The following is a 27,486-nucleotide window of genomic DNA, read 5'->3' on the forward strand; positions in this document are numbered from 1 at the left end:
ACATCATCATCTTATGGATAAGATATACTGTACATGTATTATTTCCCCATTACATCATCATCATTATCCAATTAAAACCTGTATCTCCAAATGGCAGACCCTACAGGAGTTTGAAGTCCAGGACCATAAGGCTGGCAAACAGCTTTTACCCACAGGCCATCAGGCTTCTCAACGAAGCACTCACACACGCCGCACGCAACACACGCACACACTCATAGCACTTTATTTATTTATTTGTTTGTATTATTTATTTGTATTTATGTCTCTTCTATTGTTGTTGCTTAATTTATTGGTGTATATGTTTCTTATGTTCTTATTCTTTCTTGTGTTTTCTTTCTTTTCTTGGGAGAATGAACAGAATAAGAATTTCATTGCATAGTATAACTGCCTGTTTACTATGCATATGACAATAAAACTCTTGAATCTTGAATTCCTCAAAATACAGAAAGGTCTTGTTTCTTGTGGATACACAGTACCAGTCAATGAAAAAATGGTCTCCAAAGTTTTAACTACAACTGTGCTGTACCATTGTTGTGCCATTGTTCTTTGTTATGAATAAGTACTTGGATGATTTTACATAGTTTATACATTTTTATTGGCTTGGTTATATTATAAGAATTCCAAAAAAAAAAGATAAAACTTGTACAATTAATATAGGATATATGATGGTGAAAGGTTGACTCTGGAACAGATTATTTATATTTTTTATTAATCCCTATAGAAGAAATTCAAATATGATGATAAAAAGACGGCAAAACGTGTAAATAAACTAATCCAAAGACTTACTAATTACGGAGAGCTTGGCCAGAGAAAGGGCATCTCGTGCTGCAAATGTAATTTCCTGTTGGGGCAACAGCGGCGCCTGTCTCATGATGAGGTGATATGAGCAGCCGTCAGTCCTCATGGTCCACAGGTTGCCGTGCTTCAGCTCCACTCCGTTAGCGTACCAAACAACTTCTGCTGGAGGTACGGGCTCGGTCAGCTCCACACAGAACTCCACTCTCTCTCCGACTGCGGCTACCTTGTCCTCAAGACTCTTCACCACGCCGAGCTGCCAGCCTTTGACAGACAGCTGAGCAGATGTGGACGCAGTGCCTGCTTTGAAGGTAACAGTGCAGCTGTCACTAATATGCAGCTCTTTGAGTAAGAGCAGGTGACGACGGCCGCTCTCGAAAGACACAATCTCAGCATTGGGGGATTCTTTCACTGGTTTGCCATCAAGAAGCCACTGGCAGTCTTTGTTCTCTGGGCGAGACAAGGCACATTCAAAGAGTGCTTCTCCTCCATCAAAGGTCTCCGCATTCTCCAGGCCCTGGACTATATCAATAGGTTTGGCTAGGGGATGAAAGAAGAAGAATGAATGATTAAAAATGATGTGCTTCTTTGGGTCTTGACAAAAAGCACAGTTTATAGCACCACTGGTAGGAGAGAGCAGAGGAGGCTCCCTGAAGGCTGGTGGTGCTCTTTCCATGTGGAGGAGAGCTCACCTTCCACATGAAGCGAAGCAACTACACGAGTCCCCTCTGCCTCACAGGAGTATGTCCCCCTATCTTCGGCAGACACGCGGCAAAAGTACAAGCGAGCCACTGTCCAGTCCTGCTCCACTACCACCCTGCGGCCATCAGGCTGCAATGGCTGCCCATCTTTCTTCCACTTTGCCTTGACCGGCCTCGAGAACTGGCAGATGAACTCGGCCGGCTGGTTTTCGACCACCCTGAGGTCCTCCATGTCGTTCACCACTTCGACTGTGGGATCTGAGGTTGAGGTCAGGGGTCACAGGGTCAGGGCGCTGCTAGGAGGTTTATGGTGTATGTGCAGCACATGCCGAATGAGGGCTTTATAACCCCCAAACATTTTCAAGTAAGTAATATTAACGAATGATTGACTTGCCAATTAGAAAATCATATGTTAAAGGTCCCCTATTATGCAAAATGGACTTAATATATATACTTAATAATGTTGTTGTAAGAGTAATATGTGTCCTTAAAACCAGTTTATTAGCACTAAATGTGAGAAAAATCTATTATATCCCTCGGTTTCAGGTTTACTGTATGGGACATCACACAAAAACACTCCATAATGGACATGCCACTGCCTCTGTCCCGCCATCTTGATAGGCAAGATGAGCCTGGCCCATGTACATGCCCGCTACTTCACAGAAGACATGTTGTTTTAAAAAGTAGGCTTTATTTTAAAAAGTAAAGCATGGAGCTCTGGCACCTATCCATCAGTCAGCTACATTTATTTTTTCTTCAGTGAATAGGCTTATTTAAAGTTGTTCCAAATAGTATAATATGGGACCTTAAAAAACAAACAAGCATGAGTGTGGTTTAGGGGGTCAAAAAGCCCAAAATGCCCAAGTTCAGGTTAAAGAGCCATTTATGCCAGCAGTCAATGACAAAGGAGGCCATTACAAGAGGATAGCATTTCCGCACTTAAAGGATGGGTGATAAAATGTTAGCAGTTTGGTGAAATGATAATAGAGGTGAGACTACAGATGAGCAGTGGAAAGCAACAGGACACAAAGGATGGATGGGTGGAGCAGCACCTGACTGTTTACTGCGTTTACTTATTGGTTCACTTCTTACATTGATTACACTTGAATAAATTGTCCATATCACCAAAAGAGGCCAAAAATAAAATTAGTCATTGTAAATGACATATTTTGTGTTTAATAAAATAAGAAGCAATGTTGCGCATGCATGCTATAGCGTTCAAAACATCAATGTACACACAGTGGAACCTCCAAAGTCTAACTGAGTCTGGTTCATGACGCAATAATTATTCCCATAGGAAACAAAGTACAGTGGATTAATTGATTCCAGACTCAAACTTGCAGTCATCATAAAACCTTTAATTACACAAGTATAAAAGAACAAAATAAAACTAGAATCAAGTAAAACTACTCACCCTTATATGGATTATTAACAGGAAGCTAGACTTCCATATGGTGTTTTATATGTATTGCAGAAATGAATATGTGGATATAATTTTTTTTTTAATTACTGTAATTGTATTGCTCATATTGTACAGAGTAGCTATACTCTTTCCTATATAATATACAGTATACTATATGCCGCAATAGCTTCCGTTTCTGGTTCTGTGGTTATCATTATCATTTTTAATCTTTTTGCCATTATTGAAGGGTTCTGTGGTGGCATCACAAAAAAAAAAACACTCCACGGAAAATCAGGGAAAATCAAAAAACAGAGCATCTAAACTTTTTCCACCGAGGGCTGCATACAAAACATATCGTAATGTGTCTATGCCGCTACTTTTTTGTTAAACAGCTAATATGTGATCATGTTCTAATCTTGTGACATCTTGTATACTTCAGAACTATTACAAATCGTGTAAATATGTGTTTCCGAAAACGCTATACATATATTTTTTTTAACCAGATAAATCCCACTGAGATCAAGATCTCATTTACAAGGGCGACCTGGCCAAGAGGTCAATAGCACACGTCATAATACAGAAATAAAAAATCAAGCAAGTTTAAGACAATAAATTACAACCAGATAAATAATTAAAAATACAAGCATTGCTCAGAGGTTTCTAGTGTGTAAAATAAGACGAAATGTTTTGACTGAGACCAGTTGTCACATTTTCAGTTCAATCTGTATAGTGCTCCATGCGGTGGGGGCAACATAATAAAAAGCTTTTTTCCCCAACTCAGTTCTGACTCTGGGCACAATTAGACGATGAATTGTAAAAGACCGTAAGGCATAAATGCTCCTTGTTTTCTGCAGCAGAGAGCATAGGTAGGGTGGAACTAATCCAAGAAGAGATTTGTAAATCAACATCAATGTGAGCCTGGAAGGAGAGTTCTTGGTCAAGCAGAAAGCCAAGATACTTGTAACTGGTGACCATCTCTATCAGTTTGACATTTCTAGTGGTAATGGTCTTGACAGGCTCTGTAATTTCAAGTTTATGAAAGAATAACATGACTGTTGTTTTCTCTGCATTTAAAACCAGTTTCAAAGATTGTAAAAGAGTCTGAATTGTATTAAAAGCTATCTGTAAAAATTCTAAAGCCTAGGCAAGTGAGGAAGAGCAGCAATAAATGACTTTGCTATTACTATGAAATGACTAAAATAGCCCACCATAACAGCAAAAAAGGTTCAGGAAACAACCAAAAAAACACAGAAGTCACCTTTCTCTGCGTTTGCTAACCATGTCGCTCTCGTCGAGTGGAGGTGGGCATGCATGCACACGCTGCAGTTTACAGTGAGCAACAACAAGCACAATTTATACTAAAATCAAATGTAAAGCATTTACTTTAATATAAGTTTAAAAAGTCTTTCCGTGTAACATATTTCTGTGCACTAAATATGCAATTTTATGATGTGGACACCTGCGGCTTATAGTCTGGTGCGGCTTATACTGTAAGCTAATTTTGTTTGTCTTCAGCGATGAGGCGCACCTGGCATGATGTTTCTGTTAAAATGTGACTGTAACGTTAGCACTGCAGCTCACATAGCTTTGCTAGTGTCTATAATGTTTGTATCGTCACACACTCATTAATGTTATTGTTTGACTTTTGGGGAGGTTGATTTTGGAGGGTCCATTGTAGTTTGAGTACATCTATCACAGAATTTACATTTTTTACAAACCCCTGCAGGAAACAATACCATTTTAGTTTTTTTAGTACACCAATTTTACTTTACTTAAAAATGATTTATAGTGATAATTCTATTTATTTATAGTTTCCGCAGGGTGTAAAAAGATGCGACTGAGTCTGTTATGTTCATGTCCAGTGATACCTTTGACAAGGAGCTTGGCCACTGATGTTAAACTGCCAGCTTTAAACATAACAGTGCCAGAGTCATCTGTGGCCAGGTTCTTAAAGGTGAGCGTATGGATGTGGCCCTCATTCAGCCCTATCTCGCTATTGGGGCTGTTCTTCAGCAAAGTGCCATCCAGCCACCACTGCACCTTGCCGGGCACCTGACCGGACAGCTGGCAAGAGAAGGTTGCCCATTCCCCAACGAAAACGTCGACGGCTTTAAGACCGGACACAATGTAGACCTCTAACACTGTTGAGTGGAAATACAGATATGCCTGAGCCTCTACATTTCCCACTATCAGCACCATATCAACCATCATTTCAAAATATAAATAAGGAGACACACCCTAAAAAAGCACTCCCCCCGACAATAATAAAGCTTTCCTTATGTCTACAATGTAACAAAATGTTACCTTGCACTGCCACAGACGCAGTGGTGAGCTGATCACCTGCGTCACAGGTGTAGTAACCACTGTCTTCTGGATCCAGGTTGTGTATGCAGAGCTCTTGAACGCACCCCTCCTGCCAGATCTCATACTTCTTACCAGGCGTGAGGACTATGCCACCTTTCCTCCACTCCACGCGAACACCCGGCCTCGACAGTTCACAGCGGAGGGTGACATCATCACCTGCGATAGCTTGCTGGTTCTTCAGCTCCTTCTTGAAGAATGCTGAGGGAGCTGGTAGGAATTAAAAGTAGAGAGTTAGGAATTAACTGTGCTGCTGATCTACTTTAAATAGTTTTTCCATACCTTCCACAGTGACAGTAACATCACACTGAGCATCTCCAGTGTTGCAGGTGTATGTTCCAGCGTCCTCTGGCACAACATTATGGATTCGAAGCTGCTGGGAAGTGCCATTCTTTTTCAGGTCATACTTCAGACCGGCTTTGATGATCATGTTGTTTCTCATCCAGGTAACGGTGGCCTTGGAGTCAGAAATGATGCAGGCCAGAGTGACCGTTTCCCCCTCTAAGGCTGCAGTGTTATGAGGCTTCTCTAGAATAAGCACTGTAAATACAGGAAAATGTAAGTAATAATCAGCACATTTGCATTTGTTCCTACATTATAGTTTGGTATCACTATATTGATGATATGGTACAGCTAGAAATACATGGTGTAATTTATTTACCTAAACCTCAAAACAACGATAAGTGGAGAAAGTCTGTTACTGCCAAGACTCATTTTATAACAATTTAAAACTTAAATAATGCCTTGGCATGCATAAGAAAGTGGAAAACGAAATGTCACTCTACCACCAATGTTATAATAGCGGAAAGGAACTGCTCAGCCATCATTAATACCACTGATAACTTCATTGTAAACAACAGTAGAGCAAGTGTATTACACACGAGTTTCGCATCAACAGCTGTGTAGCGCAACTGGCATTTTAAAGCACATGCGGGGGTAGATGAAGCTGCTGCATGCTGACAACTCACGATACTTCAAATGCAGTTACTGCCATCTTATGGAGTTAATTAAAAAAAACCTACATCAGGAGGTTGCCTACCGCCGCAGCTGTTTACAGCAATGTTCTTTGACCCGACCGCAATTAGTGGTTATTAATTGAATATAGGCATTAAATTGACTCAAAACTGTTATAATCGTTACCTTTGGGTTTTTCTTCCACCAGCAGACAAGCTACACTCTTTTCCTGACCCACCACGAAGGCGACGTCCCCTGATTCGTCCGTGGTGACCATCTTCAGGACTAATCGGTGCACTCGGCCGTCGCTGCTCATTTGGTTGAGGTCGTTATTCTGAAGGAGGTTGTCTCCAAGCCACCATTCCGCATTCGTCACACCAGGGTGAGACAGCTCCACCTCAAAGACGGCATCCTGACCGGTGTGCACGGTAATGTCGCGCAGTTCCCGCATAATGTGTACATGTTCTGAGGGCGAATATGAGGTCAGTGACTAGTTAACTCACTGAGTATAGCATGTTTTATACTTTACCTTTCACAGTGACAGTAGCAAAGCTTTTCTTGTCACCAGTGTCACAGCTATACTCTCCACTGTCCTCCAGTTTCAACTTGTGAATAGTAAGGGTGTGAGTGGCAGCGCTATGCTCTATGGTGTACTTATCTCCATGGGTGAGCAGAGTGAAGCCCTTCTGCCATGACACCTTGCAGTCGGGGCTGGTTGTCTCACAGGAAAGAGTGACTTTGTCTCCTTCTGTGCCCTCTTGACTGTCCAAGTTCTTCTTGAATAAAACAGTGGCAGCTGCCGAAAAAGAACAGTATCACTTACAATGAATAATGTGTCTGTCTTTAGAGTAGTCAGTGTATAGCTTGTGTATCCACTGAAAATGACTCAACACACAGCCATTATTGTCTAAATAGCTGGCAACACAAATGAGTAGCAAGATAACTGAGTCGTTCCTAAATTCAAGCATGGTGGTGTAGTGTTCTGTGATCTGGAGCTGCATCAGTGCTGCTGTTACTGGGGAGCTGTGGTTCATTGAGGGAAAAATGTATTCCAAGATGTATTGTGACATCCAAATTTCATTTCTATAGTATTGTCCCTTGAGAAGATATTATAAAGGGTTACTAAAATGTGAGGGGTGTACTCACTTATTACTCACTACTACCCACTGACATACTGTAAATGCTTTACTTCCCTTTAAAGTGTCAGGAAAAACTAGAAAAGAATATATTTGAAAAGAATATATATTGAATATTGATATTTGTTAATAGATTACAAAAACATGGGCCTACTGTCACTGATAATTGTTATACTGTATAAGGCTGTGGCTACACCATTTACATGTAAGATGGAATAAAGGGCTAGATGGAACTAAATACTGTAGTGACTGGAATCTAAGACTTATTTTCTCCTCAAAAAGTTTGATATATATATATATATATATTTCTACATGCAAACCAAACAAGTGGGGCCCAATGACTTCCCCCCAAGTGAGTCGCAGCTTTTCTTCCCGTCACTCATACACACCAGTGAGAGTGATGCAGAGACCTGCTTGAAAAAATTGTTTTAAGTTTAGTGTTAGCGAGTTAGCAAACAAGGATTTATTATGCAAATTTTAAAATAATGGTAATCAATGAAGCAGAGTCATCAAACTGTCAAGAAGCTAAGAAATATAATTAATAAAATATGATGAAGTATGTAAAATTTCACCGATATTGAACACATGATTTAAAATTTGGGGGCTTTTGATTTTGTCTTGAAAAATAGGGGTGATCTTGTCAGCAGGTCAATACGGTATATGACATGGAGGAGGAAGGACACGTTGATCCAAGAATGCCAACAAGTGTCCAAGTTTGAGATTGCCCACCAAGGATGAGTAATATAGACAAGTGGAAAAAATCAATATTTTCTTACCTCTAACCGTAAGAGAGGCCGTGGAGGTGTGGTTTCCCACCGAGAACGTGACAGTGCCTGAGTCGGCCACAGTGACGCCTCGAAGTGTGAGGCTGTGCGCCCGGCCCTCTGTGTTAATAACGTTCATTTCATTATTCTGCAGCGGGACGTCCTGCAGCTTCCACTGAGTCAAAGGTGTGTCCTCATGCGACACCAGGCATTCAAAGCGGACATCCTCGCCCTCGCGTACAACGCAGCTCTCCAAGAATTTCACTATTGACACGTCCGCTTCTGCTTGAGAGATGAATATGCAGTATGTTTGATGTTTGAGGTGAGCAAGTGCTTGCCAAACGTGTGTGAAGGAAGATCAGGGAAGGTGTGTTAATACAGTTGAACCTTCAAAGTCGAATGCACCAAAAGTCCTACAAGTTAGAGTGCAACCAACAATTTGTGGAAAAATATGCCTCGAAAGTCAAATTAACCTTCATCTTTTGTGACGTTGCAGGGGACTTCAGCAATCTTGTGAAACAATTAAGTCTCCAAATGGGTTTTGCTTTTCGTTGGCTTTTTTGTAAGGCCAGCACAGAAGAGTACCAGCGACAGCAAAGGGGAAAAGGGCGCTAATAAACAATAGAACCAAAAATTAACATTATTGCGACATAGTCTGGCTGCTCTGTGCAACAGGAGCAATACAATCAATGAAATACTGATTACTGTACATACTGTACATATTTTTAAAACCCTACAAAGCATATGCTAATGTAAATTACACAACACTTTACAGTATCTATAAAACACCACTACATGACTAGGCAATATTACTCTGCAAAAACCTCTGTCCATGATGTGTCTGTCAGGTGTCTTGAAAGGGTGAGTAGTTTACTTTTATTTAGCTTTATTATACAGTAGTTAACTTCTCTTTATAACTGCATGACAGTTAAGAATGGTACTTAAAACCTTACTTGCTCAGTTAATAAAGTTTATAGGATGGTGGAATTCGGAATCAATTAATTCGCTTTGCCATTATTTCCTATGGGGAAACATTCTTTTGAAATTTGAATAACTTGGAAGTCAAGCAGCATCAAAGAATGTATTGTGTTCAACTCTGGAGGCTCCACTGTATTGTAATGTGAGGTCAAGCAAAAACACAAATGGTATGATGAGGAGCAAAAACACAAATGGTATGATGAGGTATGCATTCAAGCAGAAAAAAAGTGTCTGTATTGTTCAAGAAAACTGTTGTAATAAAATAAGTCAATTCCAAGAACACATGGGTGTGAGAGGCAATTCCATTTGAATATATCAAATGTAGTCAGGAAATCCCAAAACAAGGATCAGTGGATACAAGCTTGATGAATTCATGCTCAAGAGTGTACAAGGTGAGTAGAAAAGTGTGAATCAAAGAGGAAAACTGAATCTTCGTGAAAAACAGCCTGTTTTAGAGATTCAAAAGTGTAAAAGGTGAGTAAAAACGTGTGAATGTGCAAATACATGATAAGAGTGGACAAAGTGAGTAGAAATGTGGGAATCAAAAAAGTGAATCTTCAGGATTGAATAAAAAAACCAGAATCATTCACAAAGAGATGCATGACAAGAAAGGCCTAGGTGAGTAGAAAGGTGTGAATCAAAGAACAGCACAGAAGACAGAAAACTGGGAAGAAAAACAGAGCCTACCCTGCACAGTGAGGATGGCCGAAGTCATCTCACTGCCTGTATCACAAGAGTATTCTCCTGAATCGGCTCCCTGCACCTTATAGATGACAAGCTCTGCTAGAGTTCCTGCTTGTTTCAAGTGATACTTGCTGCTCGATGCCAGCACCCTATTCCCATGTCTCCACATCACACTAGCTCCAGGCTTGGTGGTCTCACAGCGGAGAACAGCACTCTCCCCTGACTGCCTCTCCAGGTTCTGCAGCTGGCTTTTGAAAAGCACAGGTTGGGCTGTGGGGAAGGGAATTATATTTGTGGTGAGAACTTCTGCTGCTTAAAAAAAAGTCAAGCTAGTAACCTTTTAAGAGCAAGCATACCCTTCACAGCTACGTGTGCTGTGCTTTGATGGAAACCAGCGTCACACGTGTAACATCCATCATCATTTTTGTCTACATCGTAGATTACTAGCGTGACGGTGTGTGCCGTTTGTGTAATTTCATACTTGGAACACAGACAAAGACCAAGTTCTCCTTTCCTCCACTCTACCGGAACGCCAGGTTTGGAGAGCTCACACTGCAGAGTAACACTTTGGCCCTCATCAGCAGTTTGGTCTTCCAGATTTTTTGTAAAAGTGACTGGGAGCGCTGATGAAGAGAAGGAAATAACCGCTAATTTATGAATGGGGATGGAGAAGATGGGGCATTGAAGAAAGAATGAAAAATGGGTTTGGGTGGGCAGATTGAATCTGAGAGATGAATCCATCCTACCGTTGACTTTAAGGGAGGCAGAGCTTGTTGTGTCTTCACAAGAACACGAGTACGTCCCTGTGTCACAAGGCCTCAAGTCAAAGATGCGTAGCTCATAACTGTGTCCGCTTTGTATCATCTGGTATTTTTCTCCACAACTCAGCATTTGAGTTTCCTTCTTCCATTCGACAGGAACTCCGGGTTTAGAAAGCTGACAGCGCAAAGTAACACAACCTCCCTCGTCAGCTTCTCGGCTTTCCATTTCTTGAAGCAAGGTGATCGGAAGTACTGGATACAAGAATATGGGTCACCGGTGAGGATGATGGTCACTGCTTTTAGCTTGGGGCATCCAATGAATACAAATGTTTATGTGAACTTACCTGACATAGTGTCTGGTTAGGCTATGCTACAGTATGGTGAATTGTATGATGACATCACAAATGTATAAAAATTCCTCTATATTTTCTTTATCAAACACAGGACGAAGATCAAAACAAATATTTATCTGGAGACAGCTCTAACTTCAGCTGATGCACACAAAGATAATACATTCCAAGAAGACCCCTTCAGCCCACAAGACAATGAAAGTGTGTAGCACTGGTGAGCATACACCATGATAACTGAAACAACTTGAGAAAAACAAGAACCTGCTTTTAACATAAAATCAACATCAACTCAAACATACAGTAAGTAGAACTATGGAAAGGTTGCATCAAAATGCCAATCCGAGTATAAAACCGCTGGACAAACCTGGGTGAACGGATGCTTTAAACAATGCAACCAGAGTAAGGTTCAGGATGAAAAAAGAAACAGAATTGCCACTTTTAAATTAAGTAAGTAACTGTCAAGTGATTAAAAATTTTAATCAAATTAATCACACTTTTCAAATTGATTAATCACCATTTGCCACTTTATGTGAAATATGCCCATTTTTGCTATATTTTATTAACAGAAAGATAAATGACAGGAAACAATTACATATATTTGTTTGTATTAACAGCTCCAAATGAACTAAAAATTTCAATCACGCTAAAAGATACCAGACATGTCTGGAAAGCTATTTGCCTTACACTAGTCTCTTTAATAGTACCAGAACATTTGAATTACACTTTAACCACGTTACTATATTATGAAAATTGCCAAGCTTTGTGCCATATGACATACACAACTCTTGAGGACAACGTATAAGACAACAAGGACCTGGCAGTCATTCAGCCTCCATGCAGTGTGCAACAAAGTAGACCAATGACTATTTATAATACGCAAATAAAATAAGACATAAAAAGCAAGCATCACTTTGCTCCAAATAGCAAAAGCTAAGCAGGACAACAACATAAGTCACAAGGACACCTCCAAAAACCACAGAGACCATTACCTTCTACTGTTTCATTAATGGCCTGCTTCTTCTTGTCTTTGGCAACTACCAATGTAGCATCAGGCTTAATGGCTGAAATGCAAATATGATAACAGAAGTAAGTCCAGTATAATAGCAGTGACCTCTTGCTTTGCAAAATTTAAAGGAGAACAAAGACCAAAGCAAAGTGACAAACAATGGCAACAATGACACTGTTTCTTTAGTTTCTTTGGATTCAAGTTTGGCAGCAGCAGAAAGGGAAGCTGATGACTTCACAGCTGAGAGGACACAATGTTGTCATATAATTTATTACCTACTTTGTCATTAAAAGAAAAACAATTACAATATCCGAATGGAGTTTTCAACAAAATACAGTGCAACATCACATCGCACCACATTGCAACAATGAGCCTGGTTTAACTGCTTCAAGTCACAAAAAAGTTAGTAGCTATTATGAAACATAACAATGTAGCATTGACACTTCTTTGTTTAGTATGAGGGCTCGCTGATAACATTTTTTCTGCAACTTTTACCTTCAACTTTGAGCTCATGAGTCTCTTGTTGGAGTTGCTGTTTCGAAGTCTCTCTGGTATGCTGCACTGTCACAACTATGAAATTAAACATGACATTGCACCCTCAATTTGACAAAATTGTCCAGCTTTGTGCCATACAGCCAATGTCTCAACATAACAAACAACAAGGACGTATTAAGATGCCAAAGCGCATGGTAAAGAAAGTCACATATAACAAATGCAGTCACACTTTACAATAAGGTGCACAAAAATACAGTAGTTACTGAGGAACTAATGAAGAACTAATGAGGAACTAATGAGTAGAGTAGTTACTGAGGAACTAAGGCACATCCAGATCTGGGAGGAGATCCCCCAGGACACCATCCGTAGTCTCATTAGGAGCATGCCCCAATGTTGTCAGGCATGCGTACAAGCACGTGGGGGCCACACAAACTACTGACAATCATTTTGAGTTGCTACAATGACATTTTAGCAAAATGGACCAGTGTGCTGCATCATTTTTTCACTTTCATTTTTGGGGTGTCTTTGATTTCCCCCCTCTATAGGGTGATCATTTTCATTTCTATCAAATTATGTGGCATCATTTTGTTACTAATACATCACCCACTTATTATCAGGAAAGATATTCAAGATCGGCCGCACGGTGGTCTAGTGGTTAGCACGTTGGCCAATACAGGAACAGCCTGGAGATCGGGAAGACCTGGGTTCGATTCTCTGTGTGGAGTTTGCATGTTCTCCCCATGTGCGTGTGGGTTTTCTCCGGGCACTCCGGCTTCCTCCCACATACCCAAAAACATGCAGGTGAGGTTAATTGGCGACTCTAAATTGTCCATAAGTATGACTGTGAGAGTGAATGGTTGTTTGTCTATATGTGCCCTGCGATTGGCTGGCGACCAGTCCAGGGTGTACCCCGCCTGTCGCCCAAAGTCAGCTGGGATAGGCTCCAGCATGCCCCCGCGACCCTAATGAGGATGAAGCAGTATAGAAAATGGATGGATGGATATTCAAGATCATTTTTCCCCCAGTTTAGATCTGATGTGTTTTCGAAGTGTTCCTTTAATTTTTTTGAGCAGTGTATAATAGCAGTAACCATCTACCGCATTCGATTCACACAATCTGCAAGCTACCAGCACAATTGTACCCTCCATACCCTCCCTAGCTTGCAGCCTCTTTGATTGCACTTTAGCAGCAAGGATCCTCACAGCTGAGAGGAGACAATGTGTGTACTTTATTAGGCTACCTGATTTCTTGTTAAAACTAAAAAACACATCCTGCAAGAGTGTACCGTATATAAATACGGGAACAGTAAGAAAGTGCATTCTACTAAATAACACCTACCTTGAATTTTAAGGTTTGCTGTTGTTTTATTGTCTGCGCAGACACAGCTGTACTCTCCGCTGTCTTCTTCTGCTGCTTTATGAATAAAGAGCTCATTCACACAAGCCTCCTGCTTCATCTGGTACTTTTCTCCAGACGTGAGGACCTGCTTTCCCTTCTTCCACTCCACTGAGACTAGAGGTTTAGATGTCTCACAGTGCAGTATCACCTTAACTCCTTCATCGGCCTCCTGACTCTGCAGCTTCTTTGTGAAAGTCACTGGTTGGGCTGAACATTTTGAAATTGGTTAGCAACTAATCATACGTGCAAATGATAATAACTTCCTTCCTTCCGACCTTTTATGGTGAGGCTAGCTGTGGTGTTGCATTCTCCACATACACAGCTGTACTCTCCACTGTCTTCTGGCACCACTTGGCTGATGTGGAGTTCGTTCACACAAGCATCCTGATTCATCTGGTACTTTTCTCCATATTTGAGGACCTGTCTTCCCTTCTTCCACTCCACTAAGACTAGAGGTTTAGATGTCTCACAGCGTAGTGTCACCTTAGCTCCTTCTTCAGCCTCCTGACTGTGCAGCTTTTTTGTGAAGGTCACTGGTTGGGCTACAGAATTGTATTTGGTTAGCAACATACCTTGTCAAAATTATAATAAAATCCTCTTACCGTTAATTGTGAGGCTAGCTGTAGTGATGCATTCTCCAAACACACAACTATATTCTCCACTGTCTTCTGGTACCACTTGGCTGATGTGGAGCTCATTCACACAAGCCTCCTGCTTCATCTGGTACTTTTCTCCATACTTGAGGACCTGTCTTCCCTTCTTCCACTCCACTGAGACTAGAGGTGTAGATGTCTCACAGCGTAGTATCACATTAGCACCTTCTTCAGCCTCTTGACTGTGCAGCTTCTTTGTGAAGGTCACTGGTTTAGCTAAACATTAAAATTAGTCAGCAACTATTGAGATGTCTTCATACAAATAGAAATAACTTCCTCCTACCCTTAATATGGAGGTTAGCCGTAGTGTGGTGTTCTCCACACACACAGCTGTACTCCCCACTGTCTTCTGGCACCACTTGGCTGAGGTGGAGTTCATTTACACAAGCCTCATGCTTCATGTTGTACTTTTCTCCAAACTTGAGAACCTGCCTTCCCTTCCTCCACACCACTGGGGCTCCAGGTTTTGACGTCTCACAACTTAGTATCACCGTAGCTCCTTCTTGTGCCTCCTGACTCACCAGCTTCTTTGTGAAGGTCACCGGTAAAGCTGGGCATGAAGTCAGTGCGTTACAAACCCAGAAGCATCAAATAAAACACAACCAACCTCTTACCCTTGATCTTTAAATGGGCAGTGGTTGTCTCCTCTCCACACACACAGATGTACTCCCCACTGTCTTCGGGCACCACTTGGAAAATGAGCAGCTCATTCCCACGCGCCTCCTGCTTCATCTGGTACTTTTCTCCCGACATGAGCACCTGCCTTCCTTTCTTCCACTCCACTGAGACTAGAGGTTTAGATGTCTCACAGTGTAGAGTAACCCTGGATCCCTCTTGGGCCTCCTGACTCTGCAGCTTCAGTGTGAAGTACGCTGGTAATGCTATGCCACCAAGAAATTAATACTTGTCAAGTTCAGAGGACATACTACACTTAAAAACTTAATCCCTTTATTTACATGTTGTAGGCGGTCTGTAGGTAAAACTACAGCATACATCACCAGTCAAAAGTTTAGAGGCACTTGTTCATGCTATTGAATGTAAAGGTGTCTCCAAATGTTTGACTGGTACAATATTTTGGCTTTACTGTAATACTACTGTATCTATTTAGTTTTGAGAGTACAATAATAAATAATAATTACCATTGACTTTCACTGTTGCTGATGTCTTCTGGTCCCCACATAAACAGGAGTACTCGCCGCTGTCGTCGACCTCCAGATTCTTAATGCAAAGCTTGCAAGAAGCCTCCCTCTGCTTCACCTCATACTTCTCCCCATCAGCAAGAATTTCGGAGCCCTTCCTCCACTGGATGTTGGCTGCGCTCTTCGATAGCTCACAGCAAAGAGTTACGGTGTCGCCTTCCTTCACTTCTTGGTTCTTGAGCTTTTCTTTGAAAGTGGTCGGCAGGGCTAAAATATGATAAAGGATTCCTTGCTTATTTAAATTAAAATACATGGATGGATGTTTCAATATATCGCTGTATTTCCTCAAATAGTGGCCTCCTCTCTAAAAGACGCAGCGCACCAATTCATCGCCGGGAGCACCGTTCACTTAAATAAATAAACATCGTACCATGTGTAAATGTATGCAGTGACACCACTAGCTAATTACTTTTTCTTTCACTGATAATACGACTTGTCACGGTAGATGTCCTTTTCGCAACACATACTGCCTGCACAGCAGACATGTTATCTGTAATGCTGTAAAACCACAGTGCCTAACACATTTCTTAGATAATCATAAAATGTAAGGTTTATGCTACAACTGTTTTATTTGAACCGGACTGATAATTACCCAAATCCCCAACCATTCTTTTTCTGTAATGGTTTATATCAGTATGTAGAGGATCTTTAAATAAAATGATATTTTAGATGATAAAATAAAATTATTATTGTTATCTGTGAATTTTCAGATTTACTGTTTTATAAAAATACAGAAAAAGTAGTAAAGCAAATTACTATACCTTGATTAAAATGTTAAATTATAGTTATTTACTTGCTTATACAGTAGTCAAATACATGTGTTAAGCACTGTATTTAGTGTACAATTGCTCTAATAAAATTATTATTTATTTGTGGAAAATTATTTTAAAAAATATATAATGTTCTAAATAAATTCCTGACACCTAATAGACACCTTATGAACCATTGCCACTTTAAACAGGTGTGTCAATACATATCTCATAAAAGTAGAAATAGATACATACTAGGTAAATACTTCTTACCTTTAACTGTCACCTTTGCCATGCTCTTAGCTGTTCCCACATCACAAGTGTAGATATCACCGTCTTCTTCCTTGAGTTGTTTGATGGTCAGAGTTAAGGCACCCTCCTTCTGACACATCTCGAATCGACCTCCAGCCTTGAGCTCTGTGTGCCCTTTGAGCCATGTCACAATGGACGGGGTTTGAGCGGTCTCGCATTGCATAGTCACGGAGGTCTTCTCATCTGCTTGGATGTCTTTTAGTGCTTTGGTGAACTCGTGGATTGGCTCTATAAAGCGAAAAAAAAAAAGTGGCTGCAATTCCAGGCAGTGTAGCAAACTATAGGATTAAACGGGGACATGTTTTCTGAAGAAGTAAAATTCGCTAGGTTTTAAACTACCTTTAATCGTATTTTGGGCAGTTGTGTGATTGAACGCTATTTTAAATAAGCAATTTCTTACAGCAGCGTACAGCAGCTTGAGAAAAATTAAAAAAACAAAAACAAAATTGATGACCTAACTTAAGGTACAAGTTAAAGGAAAAATTGACAGATTTTAACTCAAAGACATCTAGAAAATCAGTTAATTCCAACCTCACCTTTAACCTGAAGCCTGGCTTTTGTGGTTGCACCTCCAACAACTTCACAGCTGTACTCCCCAGAGTCCTGAGCTGAGACGCTGTAGATGACCAGCTTCATGACCCTCTCCTCTTTTCTGATGTCATACTTCTGGCTTTTCTTTATGGCTTTGCCCTCCTTTGTCCATTTGACAGTGGAAGTAGCTTGTGTCACTTCACAGGTAAAGATAGCATCTTCCCCTTGAACCACGGTGACATTCTCTAGTTCCCTTGACAGTGATGAAGCTTTTCCTGCAACAAATTGAAATATTTAATCACAGTTCTGTTGCGTTATTGAGCCAGTAATAGGCAAGGCAAGGCAAGGCAAGTTTATTTATAGAGCACAATTTATACACAAGGTAATTCAAAGTTCGTTACAGAAAACAAGGGTAAAATCACTTCATAAAATCATTCCATAAAAAACATAAAATCATTCTAAAATCATTCCATAAAATTCCATAAATCATTTCGTAAAACAAAAAAATTAAGAGTGCAGATAAAATACTTTCAGTTGTCATATGCACAGTTGAATGGAAGTGTATCCAGTCTGGATTTGAACATTGACAATTGTCGCACATCTTGTGGAAGACTGTTCCAGATTTTGGCAGCATAAAACTGAAATGCAGCCTCACCGTGTTTAGTCCTGACTCTGGGCACCTGCAAGAAACCAATCTCTGACCTTCTCAGAGCCCTGAGAGCCCTGTGACTCTAACATGTCACAGATGTACTTTGGCGCAAGACCATGAAAAGACTTGTACACAAGCAGAGCTGTTTTAATATACACCAAAGCTACACAATTCACCTTCAACTGTTAGCGTTGCTTTAGAGGTGAGCTCATTAATGCTGAAGACCACCTCTCCAGCATCAGCAGGGGTGACATCCTTGATGGTCAACATGTATTTCCGTCCTCTGCTGGTAACTTTAAAGCGTCCCCCATTGGTAACATTTTGTCCATTCAAAGTCCAGGAGCACTCATCAGTGCTCTCACGGGATAGGATGCACTCAAAGCTGCATGTCTCCCCCTCGTTCACCTCAGAAAATTTTAGCCACTTTGTGATCCCGATGCCAATTTCTAGAAAAAAAAAAATGTAGTCATTGCCCTACAGATGCCAACAACAGCATAATTCCAGTCCAATACCAAACCAACCTCTTACAGTGACCTTAGCTTTGGACACCTCAGTTCCAAGATCACAAGTGTACTCCCCAGCATCTTCTTTGCACACATCCTTGATGGTGAGTCCCAAAGATTTGCCACTGTGAAGGAACTCATATTTGGTTCCGGCTTTAATAAGGTTGCCTTCTTTCCTCCACGTGGGAGAAACCCTGGGCTTTGACACCTCACAGGCCAGAGTAATCAAGCCTTTCTCCTCGGCAACGACATCATCCAGAGATTTGAGGAACAGGGCGGGTTTTTCTTCAAAGATAGCAAGAGAATAATGATTGGGGTAGGAACATGCAAAGTGGAACCCCCCAAAATTCGGAAAATTTTCAGTTTAGCCAAAATTTCCTGGAAAGGTAAGTACAATGCTATAGCAGTAACTCTTATGATCTATTTTTATTGTCATTGTTATATTTGTCCAAACAAAGGTACCTTTATTTGTATCAGGCATTAAAATGAACAAGAAACTGAAGAAACAAGGGTGGTCTAATATTTTTTTCCATGACAGTATGTTGATGGGTAGCTCTAAGAAGACACATGTAAAAGAGACTGTAGATTGCAGTAGATTAGCTTTATGTTTACGCTAAAAGAACCAGGAAGTACTGACCTTTTTCACGTTTTGATAAAGACATATGCAGTGATTGCATTTTGATCTGACAAATCTTAAGTAAGTTTGACAAAATGTACAATAACTACAGTTTCTGCTTGGACATTAACTGCCGCAGCTGCTGAACTCTGATGAAAAAAAGCACTTGCCAAGAGATGAGTGACGCTGGGAACACTGAAGTAGGTTGGATTGCAAGGTTTATTGTGTGCGCAAACCACTTAATGTGTGGTTCCAATCCTGCTCGCGCACTACCACTTCCATATCAAGTAGCTTGTATTATCACTCACAGTAGCGACGTCATAGCTCACAGTCTAATAGATTTCTGGCCTATTCCCGCGAGACAGCTTTTCTCTAAACGGGAAATATTGTCACATTTTAATCTCGCAAGACACCCATAACTATTAGTTTAAAAATGAAAAGAGAAGCTTGCCATCAAAGGGCTTTTTATCATTCCTGTCTGCCAGGTATCTTCAAATGGTGAGTAGTTTTACTTTATTTTGGTGTTATTGAACAGTGGTTAACTTATCTTTATACTTATATGCATATGAACATGCATACAGCTAACATTGAATGCTTCATGTTACAATTCACAATTCCACATGTCCGAAAAGGAGTATGAAGAAGCAGAGCACATATGATAATATGTGTTTTGAAGTTGTTAAGTTCTTACCTTTAACCTTAAGCATGACAGACTCCTTCACTTTGCGGACTTTAACGGTGATAATCCCGCCATCCTGAGGAGCCAGGTTCTTGAGGGTGAGCTTGTGAACTTTTCCCTCATGACTTACGGTGTTGACGTCATTCGTGAAGAGCTCCTTGTCATTCAGAAGCCAATGGGCGTCTTCGTCTGCATAGTTGACCTCGCATGTGAACACTGCGTCGCTGTCTTCATCCACCTCTGTGTCAGCTAGGTGCTTGGTGAATTTAATATCACGCACTAAGAGAGGACACAAGCTGTGGTTTAATTGCTACCCAGGGGCTTGTATCTTTATGGTTATTCTATGATATGGCACCTTCAATTAGTAGACTGCCTTTTGTCGAGGCAGGTCCCGACTGACAACGGTACTCGCCACTGTCTTCCTCAGTCAGCATATGAATGGTGAGTTGAGCTCTTGTGGCATCTTGCTTGGTGTTGTATTTGTCTGATGGAAAGAGAGCTACTTGGCCTTTAAACCACTGCACCTCTTTAGGTGGGGCAGAGAATTTACAGGTGAGCATGGCGGAGCTTTTCTCCTTGGCCTTCACGTCTTTGATGGGTTCTGCAACCTCAAGGGGACGCTCTACATGCAAAGTAATGGAAACTGTAGCTTTACTGTTTTTAAAAAGTTAGAACGGCGGTGACAGACTCTTGCCTTTGACTGTGAGTTGTGCAAGGCACTTGCTCTTCCCAGCGGTGAACTGCACAGGTCCCGTCATCGACGCCTTGGTCTTTTTGAATGTGAGGCGATGCATTGTCCCCTCTTGCTCTATCTCGATGTCAGCGCTCTTTTGCACGGCGACCCCACAGAGAGTCCATATTGGGGGCTTCACCAGTTGCATGCTAATCTCAACTTCAAAGACAGCGGCAAAGGGTTCTGTCACGTCGACAGAACTCAGCTCCCGCACGATGCTAATTGACTGTTCTGTAAGGGTTATCAAAAAAGATAAATTGATGAATGTATTAAAAAGAAAACATCTGTCGTATAGATTGCACAGAAAAGCTGAATTTCAGATCAAATGTTTTAATAACTCAACTCATTTTCAAAACTCATTTTCACAACACTATTTCTCAAGTATTATTTAATAAATTCTAAGGAAAAAATAATCAATGACAAATAAAAACTTTAATAAAAATAATTACTTTTAAAAACATTAACAAATGTATAAGATTTATCCAAACTAATTCAAGCGTAATTACATGAATAGTAACCCCAAAAGAGCAACTTTTATGCCAGCAGTCTCAAATTTTCATTGCTATTAGAGCTACTTTGACAAAATGAAAGGAGAGGTGAGCGACTTGTTTTATTTATATGACTGGTAACACTGCGGTCATTGTTTTTTTGCGCTGTTTCGAGGTGCCGGTATTTTGTCATAAAAAAGAACTATAATGTCCGAATTGAACAGTTATAAGAACACTGCATAGTGGCCAAAATGAGTTTTCTTCGTAGGCTGGGCTCTCGCTTAGAGATAAGGTGAGAAGCACTGTCATCCGGGAGAAGCTCGGAGTAGAACCGCTGCTCCTCCGCATTGAGAGGAGCCAGATGAGGTAGCTTCGGCATCTGGTCAGGATGCCTCCCGGACGCCTCCCTGGGGAGGTGTTCAGGGCACATCCGACCGGTAGATAAGCTCGGGGAAGACCCAGGACATGTTGGAGAGACTGTGTCTCCCAACTGGCCTGGGAACGCCTCGGGATCTGCCAGGAGGAGCTGGACGCAGTGGCCGGGGAGAGGGAAGTCTAGGCCTCCCTGTTTAGGCTGCTGCCCCTGCGACCCGATCTCGGATAAGCGGTAGAAGATGGATGGATGGATAACACTTCACAGTCAACAGTTTATGCATATACTGTATTTGGTTACCCCCCTAACTGCTATTATTCAAAGCTTTATTAATAGTACCTCTCATAACGATAAAAGTAACTTCTGTACTTAATATGACTGACAATCAAACCAACCAAATTATCCATTACAATTATAAATACAGCATACACTGTACTAGACACTGTATATACACTGTATATTGAAGATACTTAGCAATTTATGTGACATTATTACTGTACATGCATGGCACATCAAACATTAATAATGATCAATGTGAGTCCTGCACTAGGATTAGTTATTTTCTATTTTAGCGTAGAAGTCAATTAAATTAAGGAATTGAAAAAAAAAACGTAGTTACTCTACCTCCCTACCCCCTGTTAACAGTCTTGCTAATAAGACTGAATATTTGTAAATGAAAGCTTTTATTTGGTGATTTACTCTTATAAATGTTTATTGTGTTACCTTCCACAAGTAGTTTACATGATGTCTTGTCATCAATGGCATCACATGTGTAAGTGTCTTCATCCCCGGAGTCAACGTCGATGACTGTGAGCTTTCGGTATACGTCCTCGCTTTTGATCTCATACTTCTTGCCGGCTCTGAGCTCCGTCTTGTTTTTGAACCACTTGACTTTGGCGTTGGCCCGTGACACTTGGCACTCCAGGTGGCCACGGTGCTTATAGATGGCTATCTTATCTCTGAGCTTCTTCACAAAGTTGACGGGGAGTTCTACAGCAAATGAATGCAATTGATCATGTAATGTATGGGCGCATGAAACGACCCTAATGACTCCCAAAAGCCTGAACAGATTGTGTTTAATAGGTGTCAGTGTGTTGCTTTAAATCTCCATGCATGTTGCAAGTGGACATCACCACGTGAGTCCATCTCTTGCAACAAACACTGTCACATAATAGCAAACAAAACCATGCATTAATATTAATGTACTATTAGGGGTGTAACAGTACATGGATTTGTAATTTTTTCGGTACGATACAGAGGCGAGTTCCCACGCGGTTAGCAGTAAGTGAGGGACAGGACGAGTAACTTCCCATAGTCAGGCGTCTACAGTGCAACCCAGCCTTTAGTTATAGCGCCAAGGAGAAGCCAAAATCTCTTCCGTCTCCTGTTTGTACATAAACGGACGGAGACAGTAGATAAGACGAAAGCAGTGTGCCAGCATTATTCAGAAGAGATGGGGACCAGGCTGGAACTAATAATGAATTAATATTTAGCATTTTGTTGCAAAACCGTGATTTTAGAACCGAGGTATGTACCGAACCGTGATTATGGAACACCCCTAATAACAATAATGGTAAGATATGCATATTTACCTTTGACCTTAAGATGTGCAGTTGAAGAGGCCTTCTCGGCTGTAAATTTAATTTCACCTATATCTTCTGGAGATACACATTTAAACAGCAGCTTATGTGTCCTTCCTGTGTTTACAAAACAAACAAAAAAATCACCACAATATCACAATTAATCATCATTTTTAAACACGTTTTCTTCACCTTCTTGTCTCAGCTTGATGTTGTCCCCTGCTTTGACTTTAGTATCTCCCCTGTACCACTGGCATTCCACGTCGTCGTGTGAGATTTCGCAGACAAACGTGGCGCTCTCCTTCTCCGTCACCTCCACATCCTCCAGCTTCTTCACCATCTTAATATCTCTGGCTGCAGTGGTGGGAAACATGTTTCTCCGTGTTTGTGCTTTACTAGTATGATGTGATCAATCATGAGTCAATCGTTTACCAAGAACAGTGAGCTTAGCACATGTATTGTCATCGGTGGTGCGACAGATGTAACAGCCTGCATCTTCAGGCGCACACTTGTTGATGACCAAAGTGCGTTTTCGTGCCAAAGAGTGGATGCTATAATTCCTCCCTGGTCTCAGTTCTACATCATCCTGTAGGATGTAATACACAGGATTTAATTACACACACTTTATGTGGTTACAAGCTGTAGTGACTTCTCACCTTGAACCATTTTACTTCTGAATTTGTTCTAGACACCTCACACTCAAAAGTCACCTTCTCCTTCTCAGTGACACTGATATCCAAAATAGGCTTTGAGATCGTAGCAGGAGGTTCTGACGAATAATAAAATTTTTGGTCCAAAATGAATCTAGATCTTTGAAAAATGCACTATGAAAACAAGCCTCAAGTGTCTCTATACCTGTAACAATGAGTTTGCAGGAAGTACGCACGCCCTCCGCTTGGAAGCCAATGGTTCCTGCATCCTCTCTTGTCAGATTTGACAAGGTGAGGGTGTGCTTCTTTCCCAGAACTGTGACACGGCAGTCAGGACCTGATTTGAGCTTAATCCCGTCCCTGGTCCAGAGGCCTTTGGTATCAGCCTGGCTGAGCTCAACCTCAAGGGCGACTGTCTGTGTCTCATGTGCCTTTGTTTCGGTAAGACCCTTTACTATCTGGATTTTCTTCACTGAGGAGGAAACATTAGAATGTCAGCAATGTTTACACTTACAGTATCTCACAAAGGTGACTACTGTGCACCCCTCACATTTAGCAATCATTTTAATACAATATATCGTCTCGGGGACAATACTATAGAAATAGTTGTAGTCTGTGTACAGCTTGTATAAGAGTATAGATTTACATTTCACTGAAAATGACTCAACACACAACATTGTAGTCTAAATAGCTGACGACACAAGAGTACCAATAAAACTGTATCTTACAGTCAAGCAAAGTGGTGTCAGTGTCATGTCAGGAGCTGTATAAATACTGCCGCCACTGGAGAGCTGCTGTTCATTGGCGAAACATGAATTCCAAAATTCCAACAAGGAGAGAATGATACACGGGTAGTTTTCCAACATTTTAAGGAGCCCAAACCCACCTCTGAGATAATAAGTCCCTTGCTGAGGAAGCTGATGGTGAAGGTTGTTGTTGACTGACTTATTTCAGTGGTTTAATTATTACTATTATTTTAATTCTCGCATGTATTATCCTATTAGGTGCTATTTATTTCTTCATGTCTTAAATAGACATGCATGTATTTTTTGTTGTACATATGCGGTGCGGCACCTTGCATTGCACTCTTCAGCATGGTGTTTTTATGTTTACATGTTACAGTACTGTTTCAGTCTTACATTGCAAATGGTGTATTGCGGCTGCAGCGTGGGAGAATGACCCAAGACAAATTTCTCTCTGTGAGACAATAAAGTTAATCTTGAGGTGATGGAGTGGCCAAGTATGTTCACTGTGAGGTGTACGCTTGTGTTTTACTCTTGTGTACTACTTGTGTTGCCAGCTATTTCGATAATAATGGCTGTATTGAATCATTTTCAGTGGATAGTAACTCTACACTCCTAGCTGTGCACTGACTACTCTACGGTACAGTATATCCAAGTTTATTTTTTTTGGTATTGTCCCCTGAGACAATATACAGTAATATACATGAAATATGAGCTGTGCACTCACTTTTGAGAGATACTGTACAGTATATGACTCATAATTACCGGTAGTCATCATTGTGAGACTTACTCTCCACAGTGAGCTTGGCCTGCGTTTTGTCATCTAGGGTTTCACAGGAGTAGAAGCCGCGGTCAGAGTATGTGACACTCTTGAAGACCAGAGCCTGCTTAGCCCCATCGACTCGGACCTCCGTGTTCCCTGAAGTCTGCAACACGACGCTGTTCTTCATCCACTTGACTTCATCTGATGGCTTACTCAGCTCCACTTCCATCTTGGCTTCACTCTGCTCCTCCACCGTCAAGTTCTCCAGCTTTTTCTTAAATGTCACCGGCTCACCTGAGAGGTAAAAAGAGATGTTAGAACACTTAAGGCAATTAAGTGATATTTGGACAGTTTCCTACATTGGACTTGAAGAGCAGCTTTGCAGCTTTTCCCTTCAACGTCCACGCTGATCTCTCCAGCATCCTTCTGGGTGACAGAGATGATGGTTACTGAGTGGCTGTTGCTGGCATGTTCAATCTTATACTTGGCTCCGGAAGTGATGGGAACGTTGTTGTGGAACCATTTAACGTGCACGTCGGCTGGGGTGACAGTGCACTTGAAAATGCCATCTTTTCCCTCCATCACGACAACATTGTTGAGCTTTGAAGTCAGCCTGACTGATCTGGGAGCTGAAAGGAACAAGACATCAACTTATTCATAACAGCCATCTTGCATAATAGAAATAAATAAAACTCCTGCACAAGGTCAAGCATTACCACAAAATATGGATGTGTTATATAAACAATATAGTGATTCCTCAAAACTGTTATTAATGATAATCGCCCCATCACATAATAAAAATAAACAGAATGACTTGAATTAATCAACAAAAGGAAAAGAGCATGATGCACTTGCTCATGCACAAGCACAAAGATGTGATGTTATTAATGATAGGCAACAATTTTACATAATGCAAATAAACAACTTCAATTTATCAACAAAGTCAAATCTCACTGTGTGCTTGCTTATGCCAAAGCACACGTATGGTGTGTCGTGTTTTATAACAAATGTGGTTGTTCCTCCTGCCAGCTATTAATGACAAGAGCCACCTTGCACCCAGAACTAGTCAATATAATCCACAAATCAGGAAATTTTGAGTTATTAAGCGCTATATTATGAAGTGATGACACAAGCAAACTTGCTGTGTCATGTGGGCCACTCACACAAACTAGTTGTGCAATGGTGCCCTAAATTTGTTACCTATTAAGGAGACTTTGGCAGAGGTCTTGTCATTTTTACATTCACAGCTGTATTCGCCTTCGTCTTCCTTCATCACGTTGGTCACTGTGAGAATCCTCTTAGCAACATCTGTCTTCATGCAGAACCTGCCTCCGTGTTTAACCTCAGAACCACCGTGGTACCACACAACATCCCCTGAGGCTTGGTTCAATTCACACATCAGAATCAGTGTGCCCCCTAAATCGACTGTTGAGGCTTTCAAGGGGACAAGAAACTTCAACACAGTCTCTGTAAAAAAAAAATAAATGGCACAACAAAATGGGGCCTTTGGAGTAGAGTTCCTAATTTATTAGAAAAAATCTGTCTGACCTTTAACTTGGACTTTGAACTCCAGTTTGTCATCCGCTGTGTTACAGGAGTAAATGCCGCTGTCTTTGGATTCGGTGGATTTGACAACGAGAGTGTGAGAGAGGCTGTCTTTTTTCATTTGGTACTTGCTGCCCTCCTTGAGCTCCACACCGTCTTTAAACCACCTCACAGTGCTCTCAGCCGTCAGCTCGCTGGTCAAAACAATGTTCTCACTTGCTTGAATGATGAGTGATGTGTCCTTTACGGACTTCTTCTGGAACTTGGCAGGCATATCTAGAGAGAGGAACACACTTGGAATGTATAGGCAAAAAGGTACGTTATTGACTCAAATATAATACAATATTTTGCCCTAGAACAAAGTCTGACAAAGTGGGAAGTGGGGAAAAAGGTTTTTCAGAGGTTAGGCATGTAAGGAAACAACAGAGGAGGAGTTATGATGATAATTTTAAGTTAATAGTGATCCAAGAAATAAAAAATGTCCAGCAGCTAAAAAAACATAGTAGCCGTTTTTATTGCAATTTAAGACCAGAGATTTTTCAATGATACTAAAACAAAAGATTAATTTTGTCTTTTTTGGGTCAATAGGTATTATTTATATTTACAAATATTTTACCTGCCATCTGCAGCTTAAATACCAGCTTCTCTGCTCCAGCCTCACATGTGTATTCCCCAATATCTTTTTTGTCCATTTTTTCTATCACCATCTCCCGCCTCCTGCCGTTTGACTCCATGTGGAGCGCTGTGCTGGAACTCAGCAGCTTGCCGTCCTTGTACCATTTTACCTCTGTTTTAGCATTGGAAACCTCACAGCTCAAAGTGGCTTTCTTGGAGAGAATGGCTTTCACTTCCCTTTCGACTGAGTCCTTGTTGGAGAAGCCAGCAGGTGCATCTGCAGAGCAATTTAAGGAATAGTCATTGTAAGCAGCAAGCAG

At 41.0% G+C, this 27,486-nt stretch overlaps 1 protein-coding gene across 7 annotated transcripts in view; it reads right to left on the bottom strand.

Moving 5' to 3' along the window:
* obscnb (obscurin, cytoskeletal calmodulin and titin-interacting RhoGEF b) overlaps positions 1–27,486 on the bottom strand; it is a 64,669-nt gene that overhangs the window by 24,407 nt on the left and 12,776 nt on the right. For 2 of the 7 annotated variants that reach the window (XM_054767350.1, XM_054767348.1), the window contains exons 15-49: positions 27,168–27,443; positions 26,555–26,827; positions 26,207–26,473; positions 25,366–25,635; positions 25,034–25,300; positions 23,706–23,972; positions 23,507–23,619; positions 23,283–23,436; positions 23,043–23,204; positions 22,863–22,967; positions 21,994–22,260; positions 20,371–20,640; positions 20,032–20,298; positions 19,689–19,955; positions 18,400–18,666; positions 18,055–18,324; positions 17,235–17,504; positions 16,660–16,926; positions 15,578–15,844; positions 15,053–15,319; positions 14,722–14,988; positions 14,388–14,654; positions 14,061–14,327; positions 13,726–13,992; positions 10,522–10,788; positions 10,132–10,398; positions 9,779–10,045; positions 8,126–8,398; positions 6,743–7,009; positions 6,400–6,678; positions 5,542–5,799; positions 5,203–5,469; positions 4,767–5,039; positions 1,488–1,754; positions 787–1,335 (exon numbers count right to left, since the gene is read on the bottom strand). In XM_054767350.1, the coding sequence (XP_054623325.1) occupies positions 787–1,335; positions 1,488–1,754; positions 4,767–5,039; positions 5,203–5,469; positions 5,542–5,799; positions 6,400–6,678; positions 6,743–7,009; positions 8,126–8,398; positions 9,779–10,045; positions 10,132–10,398; positions 10,522–10,788; positions 13,726–13,992; positions 14,061–14,327; positions 14,388–14,654; positions 14,722–14,988; positions 15,053–15,319; positions 15,578–15,844; positions 16,660–16,926; positions 17,235–17,504; positions 18,055–18,324; positions 18,400–18,666; positions 19,689–19,955; positions 20,032–20,298; positions 20,371–20,640; positions 21,994–22,260; positions 22,863–22,967; positions 23,043–23,204; positions 23,283–23,436; positions 23,507–23,619; positions 23,706–23,972; positions 25,034–25,300; positions 25,366–25,635; positions 26,207–26,473; positions 26,555–26,827; positions 27,168–27,443 (9,135 nt within the window). The remainder of the gene's footprint in view (positions 1–786; positions 1,336–1,487; positions 1,755–4,766; positions 5,040–5,202; positions 5,470–5,541; positions 5,800–6,399; positions 6,679–6,742; positions 7,010–8,125; positions 8,399–9,778; positions 10,046–10,131; positions 10,399–10,521; positions 10,789–13,725; positions 13,993–14,060; positions 14,328–14,387; positions 14,655–14,721; positions 14,989–15,052; positions 15,320–15,577; positions 15,845–16,659; positions 16,927–17,234; positions 17,505–18,054; positions 18,325–18,399; positions 18,667–19,688; positions 19,956–20,031; positions 20,299–20,370; positions 20,641–21,993; positions 22,261–22,862; positions 22,968–23,042; positions 23,205–23,282; positions 23,437–23,506; positions 23,620–23,705; positions 23,973–25,033; positions 25,301–25,365; positions 25,636–26,206; positions 26,474–26,554; positions 26,828–27,167; positions 27,444–27,486) is intronic. The other 5 variants (XM_054767349.1, XM_054767351.1, XM_054767352.1 and 2 more) reach the window with 5 other exon arrangements.

This window comes from Dunckerocampus dactyliophorus, chromosome 2 (genome assembly GCF_027744805.1).
Source record: "Dunckerocampus dactyliophorus isolate RoL2022-P2 chromosome 2, RoL_Ddac_1.1, whole genome shotgun sequence".
Classification (NCBI taxonomy): domain Eukaryota; kingdom Metazoa; phylum Chordata; class Actinopteri; order Syngnathiformes; family Syngnathidae; genus Dunckerocampus; species Dunckerocampus dactyliophorus.